The sequence below is a fragment of the Leucoraja erinacea genome, chromosome 28 (assembly GCF_028641065.1).
Source record: "Leucoraja erinacea ecotype New England chromosome 28, Leri_hhj_1, whole genome shotgun sequence".
NCBI lineage: Eukaryota > Metazoa > Chordata > Chondrichthyes > Rajiformes > Rajidae > Leucoraja > Leucoraja erinaceus.
The window spans coordinates 29,711,506-29,732,983 of NC_073404.1; the positions used below are offsets into that span (position 1 = coordinate 29,711,506).

The following is a 21,478-nucleotide window of genomic DNA, read 5'->3' on the forward strand; positions in this document are numbered from 1 at the left end:
GGATACTGAGTTGGATGATCAGCCATGATCATATTGAATGGTGGTGCAGGCTCGAAGGGCCGAATGGCCTACTCCTGCACCTATTGTCTATGTTTCTATGTACAGGCAAATGGGAGTCGTTTTACTTGGCATCATATTCGGTGCAATTATTGTGGGCCGAAGGGCCTGTTTGTGTACTGTACTGTTCTATGTTTAACCCAGCAGTATGAACATTGAGACACAAGGGGGTACCGTGGGTGGCACGGTGACACAGTGTGGGGATCACTAGTCAGTGCAGACTCGGTGGGTCACAGAGCTACTCCAGCATTTTGTTCCTATCTTTGGTGTAACCAGCATCTGCAGTTCCTTACTAAACTAAAATTTAAGCGCAATGAGAAAATTGCAGAGGGTCGCATACGTACAATGGATTAAAATCCGCAATGTGTAGGAAAGAACTGCAGTTTATATCGAAGGTAGACACAAAATGCTGTAGTAACTCAGCGGGACAGGCAGCATCTCTGCAGAGAAGGAAGGGTCTCGACCCGAAACATCTCCCATCCCTTCTCTCCAGAGATGCTGCCTGTCCCATTGAGTGACCCCAGAATTTTGTGTCTATCTTTGGTTTAAAATCCGCAGCCTTTGAAGGATTGCAGAGTGTGCTGAAAAATATCGAGATGGGGGGGGGGGGAGGGCAGCAGTGTGTAAAGCCACTGGAAACAAACTAATGGAAGCCAGAGGTGAGACATGTTGCTAGGAAACCTGAGAGAATTCTAAAAGGAATCAGGAGAGCTTCAAAGTGAATCTTTGTGGAAGACGCGTAAAGCATCATTAAGCCAGCGCTCTCGAACGTTGAACTGCAAGGAACTATGCTTGTCATACTGCTTGAGGTTAATCCATTAAGATGCACTTGGAAAAAAAGATATATAGGTGACCGGGTCCATTTTTGTGTAAGATATAATGAAGCGGTGGAGAACTGGGGTTGTGCCTTTGTCTGTGGTGAAGTGGTTCAGCTATTTGCCATCACACCGAGCTGTCAATGAACCAATTCATTCTCATACTTACTTCATTAGTCAAGTATGTTTTGCAACATACGAGGAATTTGATTTGCCATGCAGTCATACTGATAAAAAGCAACAGAACAAGGTTTTCAGGGTTAATTCCCGGGATGGTGGGACTGTCACATGCTGAGAGAATGGAGCGGCTGGGCTTGGACACTCTGGAATTTAGAAGGATGAGAGGGCATCTTATTGAAACATGTAAGATTATTAAGGGTTTGGACACGCTAGAGGCAGGAAACATGTTCCCGATGTTGGTGGAGTCCAGAACCAGGGGCCACACAGTTTAAGAATAAGGGGTAAGCCATTTAGAACAGAGATGAGGAAACACTTTTTCTCACAGAGAGTTGTGAGTCTGTGGAATTCTCTGCCTCATAAGCCAGTGGAGGCCGGTTCTCTGGATACTTTACAACAGAGAAAACCCCCACAGTCACAGGTAGAACGTGCAAACTCCGTACAGACAGCACCCGTAGTCAGGATTGAACCCGGGTCTCCAGCACTATGAGGCGGCTGGTTGAAGAGTTGCCCCTTCTCAAAACTCTACCATCTGAAGAAGGGCCTGGACCATGAAACGTCACCCATTCCTTCTCTCCGGAGATGCTGCCTGTCCCGTCGAGTTACTCCAGCTTTTAGTGTCTATCCACTGTGGCAAACCCATATTTCCAAATCCCGAGTAAGTTATAAGGAATAGAAACATAGAAACCTAGAAACATAGAAATTAGGTGCAGGAGTAGAGGCCATTCGGCCCTTCGAGCCTGCACCGCCATTCAATATGATCATGGCTGATCATCCAACTCAGTATCCTGTACCTGCCTTCTCTCCATACCCTCTGATCCCCTTAGCCACAAGGGCCACATCTAACTCCCTCTTAAATATAGCCAATGAACTGGCCTCAACTACCCTCTGTGGCAGAGAGTTCCAGAGATTCACCACTCTCTGCGTGAAAAAAGTTCTTCTCATCTCGGTTTTAAAGGATTTCCCCTTTATCCTTAAGCTGTGACCCCTTGTCCTGGACTTCCCTAACATCGGGAACAATCTTCCTGCATCTAGCCTGTCCAACCCCTTAAGAATTTTGTAAGTTTCTATAAGATCCCCTCTCAATCTTCTAAATTCTAGAGAGTATAAACCAAGTCTATCCAGTCTTTCTTCATAAGACAGTCCTGACATCCCGGGATGGGAGTAGAATTAGGCCATTCGGCCCATCAAGTCTACTCCGCCATTCAATCATGGCCGATCTATATCTCCCTTCTAACCCCATTCTTCTGCCTTCTCCCCATAGCCTCTGACACCCGTACTGACCAAGTAGCTCGGAGTTTGCGGGGTGCGCTGTACCCGTTGGGGGGGGGGGTGCTTCACTCACGCCTGGAGGTCCAGCATGATTCTCTTGTCTTCTTCCACGTGGATGCCCCAGATGCAGTCCTGCCCCTTGTCATACGCCTCAGGCCAGTTGGGGGATAGCACCACTCCAGACGAGTCTGTGGCCTCACCGCTACACACGGCTGTGTTGAAACAAAGAGCGTCAGTATCACCCGCCCCGCCCCCCCACAGTCACGGGCAGGTCACCGGGACAAGATACACACTCGCCCCCCCCTCCCGCTCAATAATAATAATAATAATAATAATAACTTTATTCGTATAGAGCTTTTCATACAATTGAATGCTTAGAACGGAGACGAGGAAACACTTTTTCCTCACAGAGAGTGGTGAGTCTGTGGAATTCTCTGCCTGGGGCGGTGGAGGCCGGTTCTCTGGATACTTTCAAGAGAGAGTTAGGTGATGCTCTTAAAGATAGCGGAGTCGGGGGATATGGGGAGAAGGCAGGAACGGGGTATTGATTGGGGATGATTGAATGGCGGTGCTGGCTCGAAGGGCCGAATGGCCTACGCAGATTCAGATTCAATTTTAATTGTCATTGTCAGTGTACAGTACAGAGACAACGAAATGCTCCTGCACCTATTGTCTATTGTCTATTGTCTAACCCAAAGTGCTTTCCACAAAAACACACGTCTAAACAAAACTACAATTTAAAACATTAAGGACATAGGCAGTTAATAGTTTCATAGAAAGCACGGGTTTACATAAAAACTAGAAAAAGTGGGACCCGTTGGGTCCCGTCCCCTCAAAGAGTGGGGGGGAGGGGGGGGGGGGGGGGGGGGGGGGGGGGGCGGATCTAAAGATATTAAATATAATATTGAGAGTGTAAAAGGACAAAGGAAGTTAAAAGCTTGATAAAAAAAAAAAAAAAAGTTTTTAGCTGCCGTTTCAAAATGTGGCCGTCTCTCATAGCCCTGGGTGGGTTATTCCACAGCTACCCAGGCATCAGCAACGTCTCCATCCAGTGAAGAAAGGTAGAAAGCAGACTGTGTCGGAAGGACTCAGCGGGACAGGCAGCATCTCTGGAGACAAGGAATGGGTGACGCTTCAGGTCGAGATCCTTCCTCTCCCGTTCCTTCTCTCCAGCGATGCTGCCGGGACAGCTGAGTTACTCCAGCATTCTGTGTCTATCTTCAGTGGAAAGCAGCTTCTGCAGTCCCTTCCTGCACCTCCCTAACCAGCTCCTCATTGAATCTTACGGAATCGTGAAAGGCCTGGCGGGAGTGGATGTGGAGAAGATGTTTACACTAGTGAGCGAGTCCAGGACTCGAGGCCACATCCTCGGAGTAGGCCACGTGCCTTCTCTGTACCCAGTGTAGATCATCATGTCACCATGGGGATGGGAATTCCAGTCGACTGTGGCAATATAACACCTTCCGTCAGAGCGGCACGGCGCCGCAGCAGGTAGAGCTGCTGCCTCACAGTGGCGTTAGCCCGGGTTCGATCCTGACTACGGGTGCTGTCCGTACGGAGTTCTCCCTCTAAACATTATTCCCTTTATCATGTATCTGTACACTGTGGACAACTCGGTTGAAATCACGTATTGTCTTTCCGCTGACTGGTCAGCACGCAACAAAAAGCTTTTCACTGGACCTCGGTACACGTGACAATAAACTAAACTGGACCCTGGGACCGCGTGGGTTTTTCTCCGGGTTCTCCGGTTTTCTCCCACATTCCAAAGACGTGCAGCTTTGCAGTTTAATTAGTTTCAGTACAAATTGTAAATTATCCCAGGTGTGTGTAGGATGGCGCTAGTGTACGGGGTGATCGCTGGTCGGTGCGGACTCAGTGGGCCGAAGCGCCTGTTTTCACGCTGTATCTCTAAAAGACTACAAAAGGACTACAAAAAGTAGTAAACACTGCCCAGTCCATCATCGGCTCTGACCTCCCGTCCATCGAGGGGATCTATCACAGTCGCTGCCTCAAAAAGGCTGGCTGCATCATCAAGGACCCACACACCATCCTGGCCACACACTCATCTCCCTGCTACCTTCAGGTAGAAGGAACAGGAGCCTGAAGACTGCAACAACCAGGTTCAGGAATAGCTACTTCCCCACAGCCATCAGGCTATTAAACTTGACTCGGACAAAACTCTGAACAATCATAGCCCATAATCTGTTTATTTGCACTTGATCAGTTTATTCATGTGTGTATATATTTATATCATGGTATATGGACACACTGATCTGTTCTGTATTCATGCCTACTATGTTCTGTTGTGCTGAAGCAAAGCAAGAATTTCATTGTCCTATACAGGGACACATGACAATAAACTCTCTTGAACTTGAAAAAAAGCCTAACATTTGTTGCCAGGACTAGAGGGTGTGAGCTATAGGGAGAGGTTGAGTAGGCTGGGTCTCTATTCCATGGAGCGCAGGAGGATGAGGGGTGATCTTATAGAGGTGTACAAAATCATGAGAGGAATAAATCGGGTAGAGTCTCTTGCCCAGAGTCGGGGAATCGAGGACCAGGGGGCATAGGTTCAAGGTGAAGGGGAAAAGATTTAATAGGAATCTGAGGGGTAACTTTTTCACACAAAGGGTGGTGGGTGTATGGAACGAGCTGCCGGAGGAGGTAGTTGAGGCTGGGACTATCGCAATGTTTAAGAAACAGTTAGACAGGTACATGGATAGGACAGGTTTGGAGGGATATGGGCAAAACTCAGGCAATTGGGACTCGTGTAGGTGGGACTTTGTTGACCGGTGTGGGCAAGTTGGGCCGAAGGGCCTATTTTCACACTGTATCACTCTATGACTCTATGTCTGAATCACTAGCTCTTATTTTCAAGTTGGGTCGAAGGGCCTGTTTCCACACTGTATCACTCTATGACTCTAGTTCTGAATCACTACCTCTTATTTTCATTTGCAATGAAAATGACTGCAGAACCCATTAGGCTTGAATTTACACCACAAACAAATTAAAATGAACAGCTGAGTGCTTCAGTTAAAAAGAATTTAATATGTTAAGTGTCTATATGCTAATCTTTGCATAATTTCAGTTGACCCCAACCCATAGCAGTTTAATAACTAGGCCTCGGTTATAGACAATAGACAATAGGTGCAGGAGGAGGCCATTCGGTCCTTCGAGCCAGCACCGCCATTCAATATGATCATGCCTGATCATCCACAATCAGTATCCCGTACCTGCCTTCTTCCCATATCCCCTGACTCCGCTATCTTTAAGAGCCCGATCTAGCGCTCTCTTGAAAGTATCCAGTGAACTGGCCTCCACTGCCCTCTGAGGCAGAGAATTCCACAGATTCACAACTTTCTGGGTGAATTTTGTTTTCCTCATCTCCGTTATAAGTGGCCTACCCCTTATTCTTCAACTGTGGTCCCTGGTTCTGGACTCCCCCAACATCGGGAACATGTTTCCTGCCTCTAGCGTGTCCAATCCCTGAATAATCTTATATGTCTCAATACGATCCCCTCTCATCCTTCTAAATTCCAGCGTGTACAAGCCCAGTCGCTCCAATCTTTCAACATATGACAGTCCCGCCATCCCGGGAATTAACCTGGTGAACCTACGCTGGGCTCCCTCAATAGCAAGAATGTCCTTCCTCAAATTTGGAGACCAAAACTGCGCACAATACTCCAGGTGTGGTCTCACCAGGGCCCTGTACAACTGCAGAAGGACCTCTTTGCACCTAGGTATGGCTTCTCTTCCCCAGTAAGGACATCTTTTATCCCCTTTGGACTGTGTTACTACAGTACAGCAGCATGCTATAATCACCCTGCCAGCTACATGGTAGACCCACATAGAACTGAATTGAAAGGCATGGACAGAGTGGATGTGGAGAGGACGTTTCCACTAGTGGGAGAGTATCGGACCAGAGGCCACAGCCTCAGAATAAAAGGACGTAGCTTTGGAAGGCAGATGAGGAGGAACTTCTTTAGTCAGAGGGTGGTGAATCTGTGACATTCATTGCCACAGACGGCGGTGGAGGCCCAGTCATTGGGTATTTTTAGGGTGGAGATTGATAGAATCTTGACTAGTGCGGGTATCATGGGTTATGGGGAAAAGGCAGGCGAATGGGGTTGAGAGGGAGAGATAGATCAGCCATGATTGCACAGTGGTGTAGACTTGATGGGCCGAATGGCCTAATTCTGCTCCTAGTACTTATGAAGTTGAAAGGTACAGTATGGTAACAGGCCCTTCGATCACCTGTTCACACTAGTTCCATGTTACCCCACTTTCTCATCCACTCCCTGCACACTAGGGGGGATTTACAGAGGGCCATTAACCTACAAACCTGGACTTCTTTGGGATCTGGGAGGAGAGCCATGAGGTCTTTCCTGCACTGTAGACTTTGGAGATACGGTGCCGAAACAGGCCCTGCAATCACCCCAACAATCACCCCGTACACTAGCATTATCACTCGGGAGTTTACAATTTACAATTTACAGTTAATGGCCTGTCCCACTTGGAGATTTTTTCGGCGACTGCCGACATAATTGACTGACGAGTCAGGTCACTGAAGAAGTGGCGGCGTGACCACGTATTGACGCACGATGTCCCCTCAAGTGTCGCAACATTTTATTTTGTCGCCGCTGGATTTTGAAAATTGTGTTCACAATCTTTCGGCGACCCTCATTCGTCAGTCAATGACCCCGGCAGTCGCCGAAAAAATCGGCAAGTGCGGCAGGCCCTGGTTGCCATCCACATGGATCGCTACAAGCAACGCTTACAAAAATGATGCTTCGTGACACTTTTACATCGTTTTACCAGCCTTTCTCAGCTTGCTATGTGTCACTGCCAGCTTTACTCATCGACAAGAATTCTGAAGAAGGGTCTCGACACGAATTGTCACCCATTCCTTCACTCCAGGGATGCTGCCTGTCCCGCTGAGTTACTCCAGCATTTGGTGTCTATCCTTGAGAAGCCTGAGGATGGGCAGCCTCATTATCCTACAGCCATATCTGTCAGTTTGGCTTAGTTTAGTTTAGTTTAGTTTAGAGATACAGTGTGCAAACAGGCCCTTCGGCCCACCGAGTCCGCGCCGACCAGCGATCCCCGCACACTAACACTATCCTACACACACTAGGGCCAATTTTACATTTATACCAAGCCGAATAACTACAATCCCGCACGTCTTTGGAGTGTGGGAGGAAACCGAAGATCTCGGAGAAAACCCACGCAGGTCACGGGGAGAACGTGCAAACTCCGTACAGACAGCACCCGTGGTTGGGATTGAACTTTTGTCTCTGGCGCCGTGAGTGCTGTAAGGCGGGAACTCTACCGCTGCGCCACCGTGCTGCCCTGGTAATTACTTTTGCCAGCTTTACTAAGTAACAAGGCCACGTTAAAAATAAACTAGTGCGGGGTGTGACTGGGTGTGATGGGGCTGAGGAACGGCAGGCTCTGTACCGAGTGGCAGCTCAGTCCCGCTTTGAGACTCTGACAGTCTCCCCGAGGAGGCAATCAGTCTTGTATCAGTCACAACACAACGGCCTGACCTTTGGTGTGTGTCTGTGTGCGTGTGTGCGTGTGTGTGTCCTGGGCAGATCGTGGCACCAGGGGCCAATTTATTCAACTTTTAAGAGCCTGTCGCTGCAGGGTTATTCAGCTGGATTTTTACCAACAGATTTCAAGTTTGTAATGAGGACACGACTTTCACTCATTCACTTCGAGCAGAGGCTGTGAGTTTCACACCGTTCCCTTTTAGAAATTGATATGGCTTAAACCCCTGTCCCACGGTACGAGTTCATTCCAAGAGTTCTTCCCTGATTCGAACTCGGAGATTTACGGTAATGGCCGCTCGTCGGTACTCGGGGCTCTCGTGGACATTTTCCAACATGTTGAAAAATCTTCACGAGTCTTCCCGTGCTTACCTGCCGTTAGCGAGTCTTCCCGAGTACCTGCCGTTAGCGTTACGAGCCGCTAAGAGACGTCCCCGAGCTCCGACGTACCCGCTACGTTCATTCTCCGTGCTTACCACGAGTTTGATTTTTTTTTAAACTCGGGAGAGCTCTTGGAATGAACTCGTACCGTGGGACAGGGCTTTTAGTTCAGTTTCTTATTGTCGTGTGTACCGAGGTGCAGTGAAGAGCTTTTTGTCTTGTGCTATCCAGCCAGTGAAAAGACTAGTGTAGATTAGTCTGGCTTTGCTATATATATATATGATATAGCACCACACAGATTATGCGTGCTGCAGATTCCTTATATAGTCCAGTCCAGACCTTCATGCCTACCCTGGACATGCTGGTCCTGTTAGTTAGTTAGTGCATCACTGTCTCTCGTTAGACCAAGACTAAAGTATGCTATGTTCCCTCCGCTTGTACTGTGAAAGAGACTATGAGTTATAACCACTGTGCGTTATTCAACATGGTGTCAGAAGTGGGTTAGTCACGACGAATAGACCACAAAATGCTGGAGTAACTCAGCGGGACAGGCAGCATCTCTGGAGAGAAAGAATGGATGACGTTTTGGGTCGAGACCCTTCTTCAGACTGAAACGTCACCCATCCCCTCTCTCCAGAGATGCAGCCCGTCCCGCTGAGTTACTCCAGCAGATTGTGTCTACCTTCAATTTAAACCAGCATCTGCAGTTCTTTCCTGCACAGTGAAAAGACCACACGTGATTACAATCGAGCCGTCCACTGTGTACAGATACAGGATAAAGGGCTAGATAAAGTCCTGTAAAGGCCATTAGTTCAAAGGTCTCCAATTAGGTAGATGGGAGGTCAGGACTGCCTTCTCACTGGTGAGAGGACGGTTCAGTTGCGTAACTCAAAGATATTTTGATAGGTATATGGATAGGATAGGTTTAGGGCTAAACGCAGGCAGCTGGGACGAGTGTGGTTGGTCGGGGTGGGCAAGGTGGGCCGAAGGGCCTGTTTCCACACCATATGCTTCGATTTCCTATTAAATTTTTCCCTTCTCATCTTTAAACTCTGCTCTCTAGTTTTTGACTTCCCAATACAGCGCGGAAACAGGCCCTTCGGCCCATCTGAGGCAATCGCTGGTCAGTGTGGACTTGGTGGGCCGAATGGCCTGTTTCCGTGCTGTACCTCTGAACTAAACTAAACTAAACTAAACTAAACTAAACTAAACTAAAGCCTCCTGCGCTCCAAGGGACACAGTTCCCAAGTTCACAAGTTACAGGAGTAGAATTAGGCCATTCGGCCCATCGATCTACACCGCCATTCAACCAAGGCTGATCTCTGCCTCCTAACCCCATTCTAAGTTTAGAAGGATGAGAGGGCATCTCATTGAAACATATAAGATTGTTAAGGGCTTGGACACACGAGAGGCAGGAAACATGTTCCCGATGTTGGGGGAGTCCAGAACCAGGGGCCACAGTTTAAGAATAAGGGGTCGGCCATTTAGAACGGAGACGTGGAAACACTTTTTATCACAGAGAGTGGTGAGTCTGTGGGATTCTCTGCCTCAGAGGGCGGTGGAGGTAGGTTCTCTGGATACTTTCAAGAGAGAGCTAGATAGGGCTCTTAAAGATAGCGGAGTCAGGGGATCTGGGGAGAAGGCAGGAACGGGGTACTGATTGTGGATGATCAGCCATGATCACATTGAATGGCGGTGCTGGCTCAAAGGGCCGAATGGCCTACTCCTGCACGTATTGTCTATTGTCCATAATGTTACTATCTCTGCCTTAAAAATATCCACTGACTTGGCCTGAACGGGTGTCAAGGATTATGGGGAAAAGGCAGGAAAATGGGATTACGAGGCAGAGATCAGCCAGGATTGAATTTTTTTTTTCAGGCAGCCCAGTGCTTGATGCTTGGACTCAGTGTTGCCGGGTAAAGTGGCGTTTGTACCTCGGCAGGCTGGCTCCGTCTCGTTCCACTGAGGGTCACGGATATCCACGCATTCGATGATCACCGACCCTTGTTCCAGCGTGTATCCTGGGTCGCAGGTGAACTCAGCCACCGTTCCCACCTGGTAGGTTGCGTCTCCCGTCGTGAAGTTGCCGTACTTAATGTAGGGCTCGTAACAATGGCCCTGATCAAAGGCTGCAGCAGGGGGGAGACAGAGAGAGAGAGAGAGGCAACAGAATTACACACAAGTAGGAAATCTGAAGAAGAGTCTCGAGCCGAAACGTCACCCATTCCTTCTCTCCAGAGACGCTGCCTGTCCCGCTGAGTTACTCCAGCTTTTTGTGTCTATCTTAGGAATTAATTTTAGTGTATCGTTTTAATTTATTGTCACATGTACTGAGGTGCCAGGGGAAATAGAACAGAACTCAAACATTTAACCATATAACCATATAACAATTACAGCACGGAAACAGGCCATCTCGGCCCTACAAGGCCGTGCCGACACAACTTTTTTTCCCTTAGTCCCACCTGCCTGCACTCATACCATAACCCTCCATTCCCTTCTCATCCATATGCCTATCCAATTTATTTTTAAATGATACCAACGAACCTGCCTCCACCACTTCCACTGGAAGCTCATTCCACACCGCTACCACTCTCTAAGTAAAGAAGTTCCCCCTCATGTTACCCCTAAACTTCTGTCCCTTAACTTTTCTCAGGATATATTTCCAAGTTTGGATGGTTTAGATTATATTTTAGTTTAATTTAGTTTAGTTTAGTTCAGTTTAGTTTAGTTCAGTTTAGTTTAGTTTAGAGATACAGCGCAGAAACAGGCCCTTCGGCCCACCTACTCCGTGCTGACCAGCGATCACCCCGTACACTAAACATATCCATATCCTATACGCCAGGGACAATTTATAATTTTTTGTGAAGCCAATTAACCTACAAACCTGCACATCTTTGGAATATTGGAGGAAACCAGAGCACTCGGAGAAAACCCATGCGGTCACGGGGAGAACGTGCAAACTCCGTACAGACAGCACCCGTAGTTAGGATCGAACCTGGGTCTCTGGCGCTGTGAGGCAGCAACTCTACCGCTGCGCCACCGTGCCGCTCTTCATTTAGGCAGGTGCTATAACAATATTGAGAAGACATTTGGATGGAAAGATTTAGAGGGATCTTGGTCAAAGAATAAGGGGTCGGCCATTTGGGACTGAGATGAGGAAAAACTTTTTCAGTCAGAGAGTTGTGAATCTGTGGAATTCTCTGCCACAGGAGGCCCATTCACCGGATGTTATCAAGAGAGAGTTAAATTCAGCTCTTAGGCCTAATGGAATCAAGGGATATGGGGAAAAAGCAGGAACGGGGTACTGATTCAGATGATCAGCCATGATCATATAGATCAAAGGGAAGAATGGCCTACTGCACCTATTTTCTATGTTTCTAAATGTGGGGAAATGGAACTAGCTTAGATGGGGCATCTTGTTCAGCATGGATGAGTTGGGTTGAAGGGCCTGTTTCCGTGCTATCCAAGACTCTATGGCAAATTGTCTAGACTGACATATTGGTATTGAGGTCCTGCGGACTGACGTGGAACTAGAAACCAAATCTGATCTTATAGGATAAAGGAAATAACATTCAGTACAAGATATAATCCAGTAAACTTCGATTAACGATAGACCGAGGGTCTTCAACGAGGTAGATGGGAGGTCAGGACCGCTGTCTAGTTGGTGGTAGGATGGTAAGATGCCTGATAACAGCTGGGAAGAAGCTGTCCCTGAATCTGGAGCTGTGCGTTTTCACACTTCTGTGCCTCTTGTCCGATGGGCAGGCATGGAAATCGCTGTCAAAACATGGGGGGGGGTACACACAATTTCTTGGCCGTCGAACACGCGCGCGCACACATGCGTGGTTTCGGCCGTCAACCGTCTGCGTGAAAAAGACGTGCAGGTTTGTAGGTTAATTGGTGCTTGTGAAGAATAGTGTTAATGTGCTGGGATCACTGGTCCCTATTTCCGCACTGTATCTCTAAACTAAAAAAGTCCCAGCCTAACCAACCTCTCCCTATAACTCCAACCCGCAAGCCCAGGCAACATCCCGGTGAACCTCATCTGCACCCTTTCACAAGTTCACAAGTTATAGGAGTAGAATTAGGCCATTCGGCCCATCATGTCCACTCCGCCATTCAATCAGGGCTGATCTCAGCCTCCAATTCCCCTTTCCCTGCCTTCTCCCCATAACCCCTGACACCCGTTCTAATCAAAAATATTGTCTATCTCTGCCTTAAAAAAAATCCATTGATTTCGCCTCCACAGCCGTCTGTGGCAATGAATTCCACAGATTCACCACCCTCTGACTAAAGAAGTTCCTCCTCACCTCCTGTTCTAAAAGAGCGTCCTTTAATTCTGAGGCTGTGACCTCTAGTCCTGGACTCTCCCATTTGTGGAAACATCCTCTCCCCATCCACTCTGTCCTTGCCTTTCATTATTCTCACCTGATGACATCCACAATTCACAAAACATCATATTCTGCCATGCACATTTGCAGATAATCCTCAAGTCAGCTGGGAAACTCCTACTTATCTTTATGCATTGAAACATTACTCGACAAGTGCACATGCAGGTTCGTAGATGCCTTTGTTTGTAACCACAGTCTCCCTTGTCAACAACGGGAGACAAAGAGTGAAAAGCAATTCACTGGTTTACATCATCACCCCAGCCAATGAATCTTGGTATGTTTGGCAATACAGTGCAATAGTTGTGTGCATGGGGGCACAGATGCCAATTCCTACACAGTGGGATAAACAACAGCATAATACGAACGCTAAACATGGCCCCATTTCTTTTCACTCGGTGGTATCTGATGAATGCATCTGTTATTTTGGTCGTGTTGGAACATAAACAGAAGCCGTTGGAATACACAGCAGAGCCAGCTTCAGTTTCACAATGAGATTCTCTGCCCCAGAGGGCGGTGGAGGCCGGTTCTCTGGATGCTTTCAAGAAAGGGCCCTTAAAAATAGCGGAGTCAGGAAATATGGGGAGAAGGCAAGTACTGATTGGGGATGATCAGCCATGATCACATTGAATGGCGGTGCTGGCTCGAAGGGCCGAATGGCCTCCTTCTGCACCTATTGTCTATTGAGTTTAGTTTATTGTCACATGTACCGAGGTACAGTGAAAAGCTTTTGTTGCGTGCTAACCAGTCAGCGGAAAGACAATTCATGATTACAATCGAGCTATTGACAGTGTATAGGAATGCATGATCAAGGGAATAATGTTTAGTGCAAGGTAGAGCCCAGTAAAGTCCGATCAAAGATGGGTCCGATATCAGTTCAGGACCGCTCTCTAGTTGGTGGTGGGATGGTTCAGTTGCCTGATAACGGCCGGGAAGAAACTGTCCTTGAATCTGGAGCTGTGCGCTTTTCTCACTTCTGTACCTCGAGAGGGGAGAAGAGGGAGTGACCGGGGTGAGACTGGTCCTTGATGATGCTGCTGGCCTTGCCGAGGCAGCGTGAGGTGTAGATGGAGTCAATGGGAGGGAGGTTGGTTTGTGCGATGGTCTGGGCTGCGTCCACAATTTGCTGCGATTTCCCGCGGTCTTGGACGGAGCTGTTCCCAAACCGAGCTGTGATGCAGCCCGATATAAAATACTTTCTACGGCACATCTGTAGAAGTTGGTGAGAGTTGTAGGGGACATGCCGGACATCCTTAGCTTCCGTAGGAAGTAGAAGCGCTGATGTGCTTTCTTGCATCATTTAACGCTCTCATTTCAATAGACAATAGGTGCAGGAGTAGGCCATTCGGCCCTTCGAGCCATTTCACTCCCAACCATCGGAAAGCCGACACAGCAGCCTGAAAACCGTGGCCTCCTGGTTCAAGAACAGCTTCTTCCCAACAAATGTCATGCTCTTGATTCGTCTGGGTGTCAGGTGTTATGGGCTGAAGGCAGGACAATGGGGTTGAGAGGGAAAGATAGATCTGCCATGATAGAATGGTGGAGTAGACTTGATGGGCCGAAAGGCCTAATCCTGCTCGTAGAACTTATGAACCGCACACCAATAACCCCAACATGAACTTCAATGAGTTGTCATTGGTTGTACTATGGACTTTAGGTCTTTCCCACTAGTGTCACAGTGTGGAAACAGGCCCTTCGGCCCAACTTGCCCACACCGGCCATCCTGTCCCAGCTTCTCTAGTCCCACCTGCCCGCGTTTGGTCCATGACCCTTCAAACCCGTTCTATCCATGTACCTGTCCAACTGTTTCTCAAACGTTGGGATAGTCCCTGCCTCAACCACCTCCTCCGTCAGCTCGTTCCATACACCCACCACCCTTTGCATGAAAAAGTTACCCCTTAGATTCCTATTAAATCTTTAAATCCCCTTCACCTTACACCCATGTCCTCTGGTCCTCGATTCATCTACTCTGGGCACGAGACTCTGTGCGTCTACCCGATCTATTCCTCTCGTGATTTAATACACCTCTATATGATCATACACACCTCCAGAAGATCTATAAGATAATTTATGGAATTTTGTTTATTATATATTATCCATGTGTTATGTTGCTGCAACTGTGAAATTCATTTTTCCATTGACGTTACATACAACAATGAAACACTCTTGCATTTCTTGTCCCTTGAGGAATAGCGAGACAGGTGGGACTAGCGTGGATGGGGCAGTGGAGGAAGTTGGGCTGAATGGCCTGTTTCCATGCTGTATGACAGCGTGGATTGTCACCTTGTCGTGGTGGAGAAGCTTGTGTGGTCCTGAGATCCTGAGAGCGATGCCGTCTGGAGCTGTGCTCCTGGTAGGGCCACCCATGGCGGTAAGGTCGAGGGGGAGGTCTCTGACAAAGAGCAATCCAACCAAGACCTCAACGGTGGAACAGGCGGAGGACGATGGCTGACCTTAGTGGAGCATCACGACGGCTGGGAAGGCGGATGAAGGCTGTGGCATGAAAGGGTCTCCGATCGTCTTGGACTCCATGCCACTGGATCCTGACCCAGATCTGTCAAGGACCGTGGGGTGGCTGTCTGTGCACCAGTCTCCCCACGTTAAACAAAGTCACGCACAGGCAGGCGTCCTCCATTTAGTTACTCCAACGCTTTGTGTTCCTTGTAGCTTGCCAAACCGTAATTCTATTTTTGGGGCAGAAAAAGGTACGACTCTTTGGGCGACCAAGGAGACTACTCATGGCCATACAGGCGACATGTCGCGGGGTGAGGCCTGTATGGTCGTGCGTAGTCGCCCAATGAGTCGTACCTTGTTCTGGTCGTCGCTGGATTTTCAACATGTCGAATAATTTTCGGCCACCTGCAGCGACCTATGACGAGTGCTGGTAGTCGCTGAAAAAGCCGTGTAAGTGGGACTTTGTTAGAGATGGCTGTGGACAAATTTCCTGCAACACAGCGATTGTTTGTCAGGAAAACCACTTCAGAAGCTGCAGAGGTCATGAAAGGCAGCACATAAATGGGAAATAATTTAGCATTTTATCTCAGGCACATGTCATCAGAGCGCTGTTAAATTATACGCAGCATGGTCTGGAGCGATTGCAATTCTCGACATATAATTCTTAACAAACTATTATTTGTGGACTTGCTTCAGTGATCTGAACTTTACAGCTTAATGAAGTTGTAATTCACAAAGATTGCAAGCTGAAACTCATGTGCAGCAAGATTCATTGGAAAGATTAAATAGCCGGAGGGAATCGAAGATCTGGCCAAATCACAGTTGTCGTTGCAAGCTAATATATACCCACAGAGATTGCAGAGATCAAATTTACATCACTACTGTCCCCAAAGGTTGACCAAGATCTAATCTTCTCTTTCGAAGATAGACGCAAAATGCTGGAGTAACTCAGCGGGACAGGCAATATCTCTGGAGAGAAGGAATGGGTGACGTTCCGGGTTGATACCCTTCTCCAGAAAACATCACACATTTTGTCTCTCCAGAGATATCGCCTGTCCCGCTGCGAATGGTATGTCAGCTTTCATAGCAAAAGGATTTGAGTATAGGAGCAGGGAGGTTCTACTGCAGTTGTACAGGGTCTTGGTGAGACCACACCTGGAGTATTGCATACAGTTTTGGTCTCCAAATGTGAGGAAGGACATTATTGCCATAGAGGGAGTGCAGAGAAGGTTCGCCAGACTGATTCCTGGGATGTCAGGACTGTCTTATGAAGAAAGACTGGATAGACTTGGTTTATACTCTCTAGAATTTAGGAGACTGAGAGGGGATCTTATAGAAACTTACAAAATTCTTAAGGGGTTGGACAGGCTAGATGCAGGAAGATTGCTCTCGATGTTGGGGAAGTCCAGGACAAGGGGTCACAGCTTAAGGATAAGGGGGAAATCCTTTAAAACTGAGATGAGAAGAACTTTTTTCACACAGAGAGTGGTGAATCTCTGGAACTCTCTGCCACAGAGGGTAGTTGAGGCCACAGTTCATTGGCTATATTTAAGAGGGAGTTAGATGTGGCCCTTGTGGCTAAGGGGATCAGGGGGTATGGAGAGAAGGCAGGTACGGGATACTGAGTTGGATGATCAGCCATGATCATATTGAATGGCGGTGCAGGCTCGAAGGGCCGAATGGCCTACTCCTGCACCTAATTTCTATGTTTCTATGAGATGCTGCCTGTCCCGCTGAGTTTTTTTTGAGCCTATATTTGGATTAAACCAGCATCTGCAGTTCCTCCTTACACGAAAGTTTCTCAATGTACATCTGCCCACGTGACAATAAACAAAACTCAAACTCAAACCATTGAACCATTGAAAACAATGAAGGGATTATTGCTTAATATTGATACGCCTTAGATGACCAGGAGTGATAGGTTTCTGGTTATTGGTATGAAATTTGGATTCAAGGCCAATCATCTGATATACACATATATATTAAACAAAAATATTACAAAAATATATTCAAACATTTATTTTCCTTCCCGAGGCTTGAACCGGTGTCAGCTAACATGAAATGAAACGGCTGTGCAACACTTTAATTCCAGGGGCTTCTAGCCCGTGGGAAAGGCGGTGGAACATTTTTAATGGATAATTTTGTTTCTGACCCACAGTTCAGATTCTGAACTTCACGGCAGCGGTGGGAAATGATTCGTAAACGTTCCAATTACTTTTCCACAGCGGGTGAGTGAGCGCGTTTCTGCTGAGGCGGCCCAGCAGAATCGAGCTGGCAGAGAGATTCTATAAACACCAAACTCCGGGCCGGGCCGGGCTTGGAGATTAGCTGGCCGTTTGTTGTCGGCACCTGGCGGCTTTCTGCCGCGGCCCCCTGTTCGCACGCCCACCGCCGACTCCGAACTCGGCCGTCCCGGGTCGACTGGGCTGGTGTTCACTGGGGTTTTGAAGGGTGAGAGGTTTTCTTATAGAAACATATTTAAAAATTCTCAAGGGATTGGACAGGCCAGATGCAGGAAAAAATGTTCCCCTCATGTTGGGGGAGTCCAGAACCAGGGGTCACACACAGTTTAAGAATAAGGGGTCGGCCGTCGAGGACTGAGATGAGGAAAAACCTCTTCACCCAGAGAGTTGTGAATGTGTGGAATTCTCTGCCACAGAGGGCACAGTGGGGGCCAATTCACGGGATGTTTTCAAGAGAGAGTTAGACAGAGCTCTCAGAGAACTAACGGAATCAAGGGGTATGGGGAGAAAGCAGGAACGGGGTACTGAGTTTGGATGATCAGCCATGACCAAATATACACATGTACAAACAAAAGTTTGAATCATCGAAACCCATTTACAGATGACCCTTTAGGATCTGACCCTGAGGATCTTTAGTCAGAGGGTGGTGAATCTGTGGGATTCTTTGCCACAGAAGGCTGTGGAGGCCACAAGTCAGTGAATATTTTTAATGCAGAGATAGATAGATTCTTGATTAGTGCGGGTGTCAGAGGTTATGGGGAGAAGGCAGGAGAATGGGGTTAGGTGGGAGAGATAGATCAGCCATGATTGAATGTCGAAGTAGACTTGGGCTAGTTCTACTCCTACTCCTCATGACCTTATGACCCATTTACCTTCGTATCTTAAGGCCAGTCCCATGGAGGTGCCGGTACTGTCTGTGGTTAGTTCAATGAAGAAGTGTTCGCTTGCACTGACCAGGCCTTCAATGGGCAGGTACTCCACTTCATAGGAATCATATACGATCGGCGCATCAATATTATTCCCATTCCGAATGATGAGTCTGGTAAATACAAAAATAATAATAATAATAACGCCAATATTTAACCACAGATAATAAAAAATAAACGATGATAAAAGGCATTTAGGCGATTGCCACTGGTTTAGGGTCAGATTGACCCCATAAGTGCTTCACATAATTACAATACATGCAGGACACAGGCAAATTCGGGGTGAAGTGTCTTGCCCCAAGGACCATTCGATAGTATGCACTCCAAGCGGGATCAGAACCGTACTACCTTCTCTCCATACCCCCTGATCACTTTAGCCACAAGGCCACATCTGCCTCCCTCTTAAATATACCAAACCCACCTTCAGTGTGGCCCACAGATAAACAAAAGGCAGAGAATGACACAGAGGCAGCAGGCTCTGTGTGGCACTGGTTTTTGGGTCATCTCGGAAACATAAAAGACATTCCCCCTTAGGTGCAGGAAACTGTGACCCCATTTCGGACTTCCCCCGCATCGGGAACAATCTTCCTGCATCTAGCATGTCCAACCAACCTCAGTATTTTGTACCTGCCTTCTATAAGATCCCCCCTCAATCTTCTAAATTCCAGTACAAGCCGGGTCTATCCAACTTTCCCTATTAAAGTATATCCAATAATCAGTCTGGTGAACAACTCTGTACTTCCTCTATGGCAAGAATGTCCACTCAGATTAGGATCACCAAAATTGAAGTTGGTACGACTTTTTTGGGGGAGGTCCTAAAGAGAGGGAATAGAAACCTATATCCTTAAACTGTGACCCCTTGTCCTGGAGTCCCCATTCGGGAACCCTTCCTGCATCTAGCCTGCACTGCACCTTAAGAATTTTGTACGATTCTCCAACTCAGTATCCCGTACAATCTTCTCTCCATTCCACCGAGTATCCCCTTAGCCGGGGCTATCCAATCTCCCTCTATGAATAGCCAATGAACTGGCCTCAATCCCTCTGTGGCAGACTCTCCTCTGTTCACCACTCTCTGCGTGAAAAAAAAGTTCTTCTCATCTCGGTTTTGAAGTTGGTACGACTTGGTTGGGGGAGGGATAGAGAGAGAGGAATGCCGGGGTTACTTGAAGTTAGAGAAATCAGAGAGAGAACTCTGACCTATGATGGCCAATTTGACCACCCTTTCTACCTGCAGCTCCACCTTGAAGGAACCATGCACCTGTTCTGCTGTAGCTCGGACCCTCTAGTCCCGGCAACAGATCGCAGGTGACGTGTGGGCGGGAGGTGGTGTTTACCTGTCGTCATCTTCAGCCAGCGCCACCTTCTCAAAGTGCAGGTGGAGTTTCTGCCCCCGTGGAGAGGCCACCAGCCAATAGCAGGTGAGGTTGTTGCTGTAGTTGGCCGGGAAGTTTGGCGAGATGATGCGTCCAACAGTGGCGTTCCTGATCACCCCGCCACAGGTAGCTGCAAGGAAGAGGCAGATCACAGCTTCAGACCAAATGATGTACAGTACAGCATCAACAGGCCCAGCTCCAGAGTCTCGGCTTCAATAGACAATAGACAACAGGTGCAGGAGGAGGCCGTTCGGCCCTACAAGCCAGCACCGCCATTCAATGTGATCATGCCTGATCATCCACAATCAGTACCCCGTTCCTGCCTTCTCCCCATATCCATGGACTCCCCCAACGTGTTCCCGATGTTGGGGGAGTCCAGAACCAGGGGCCACACAGTTTAAGAATAAGGGGTACGCCATTTAGAACGGAGACGAGGAAACACTTTTTCTCACAGAGAGTTGTAAGTCTGTGGAATTCTCTGCCTCAGAGGGCGGTGGAGGCCGGTTCTCTGGATGCTTTCATGAGAGAGCTAGATAGGGCTCTTAAAGATAGCGGAGTCAGGGGATATGGGGAGAAGGGAGGAATGGGGCACTGATTGGGGATGATCAGCCAAGATCACATTGAATGGCGGTGCTGGCTCGAATGCCGAATGGCCTACTCCTGCACCTATTGTCTATTGTCAATTGTCTCACTGTGATCGCTTTGGTTTTGATCGGGTGCTCCAGTCTTCCCCCACACTCCAAAGACGTACAGGCTTGTAGGTTATTTGGCTTTGGGCCGAAGGGCCTGTTTGTAAAAGTTTGTAAAAGTCTAAAATAAAGCACCAGCTTCCTCCAACTTCACTGTATTGCCTGACTTAGTCTTCACATCGCTCCCTTCCATTGTCAAAACTAACATCTGTGATGGACACAAAATGCTGGAGTAACTCAACGGGACAGGCAGCATCTCTGGGGAGATGGAATGGGCTGAAGAAGGGTCTTGATCCGAAACGTCACCCATTCCTTCTCTCCAGAGATGCTGCCTGTCCCGCTGAGTTACTCCAGCATTTTGTGTCTATCTGCGGTGTAAACCAGCATCTGCAGTTCCTTCCTAGGCAAGCACCTACGATATCCAGACATTATATCTGCATTAAATTCACCATCCCACCCCGACCCCCCCCCACACCACCACATAATTAAATCTGTACGCAATACTTCCACGCTGTGAAGCTTTTTGATGTGGCTTTCTACATGGATGTTTAGTTTAGTTTCGAGATATAGTGCAGAAAGAGGCCCTTCGGCCCACAGAGTCTGTGCTGACCCACACACTAACACTATCCTACACACACTAGGGACAATTTTACCTTCACACCAAGCCAATTAACCTGCAGACCTGTACATCTTTGGAGTGTGGGAGGAAACCGAAGAATTTGGAGAAAACCCATGCAGGTGACGGGGAGAACGTGCAAACTCCGTACAGACAGCGCCCGTGATCAGGATCGAACCTGGGTGTCTGGCGCAGTGAGGCAGCAACTCTACCGCTGTACCACTGTGCCGTCTTGTTATTTAATTGCATTTGGTTATTGGGTCATAAGGACATAAGTGATAGGAGTAGAATTAGGCCATTCGGCCCATCAATTCTACCATCCCATTCAATCATGGCTGATCTATCTCTCCCTCCCAATCCCATTCTCCTGCCTTCTCCCCATAACCCCTGACACCGGCACTAATCAAGAATCTATCTATTTCTGCCTTAATAATATCCGCTGACTTGGCCTCCACAGCCGTCTGCGGCAATTAATTCCACAGATTCACCACCCTTTGACTAAAGAAATTCCTCCTCGTCTCCTTCCTAAAAGAACGTCCTT

At 47.9% G+C, this 21,478-nt stretch overlaps 1 protein-coding gene across 1 annotated transcript in view; it reads right to left on the reverse strand.

Annotated features, from left to right (window-relative positions):
• The window catches only part of LOC129710855 (seizure protein 6 homolog), a 381,323-nt gene that overhangs the window by 32,020 nt on the left and 327,825 nt on the right, over positions 1 to 21,478 (reverse strand). The window contains exons 6-9 of the mRNA XM_055658139.1: positions 19,594 to 19,762; positions 18,206 to 18,372; positions 10,183 to 10,377; positions 2,395 to 2,533 (exon numbers count right to left, since the gene is read on the reverse strand). Of these exons, the coding sequence (XP_055514114.1) occupies positions 2,395 to 2,533; positions 10,183 to 10,377; positions 18,206 to 18,372; positions 19,594 to 19,762 (670 nt within the window). The remainder of the gene's footprint in view (positions 1 to 2,394; positions 2,534 to 10,182; positions 10,378 to 18,205; positions 18,373 to 19,593; positions 19,763 to 21,478) is intronic.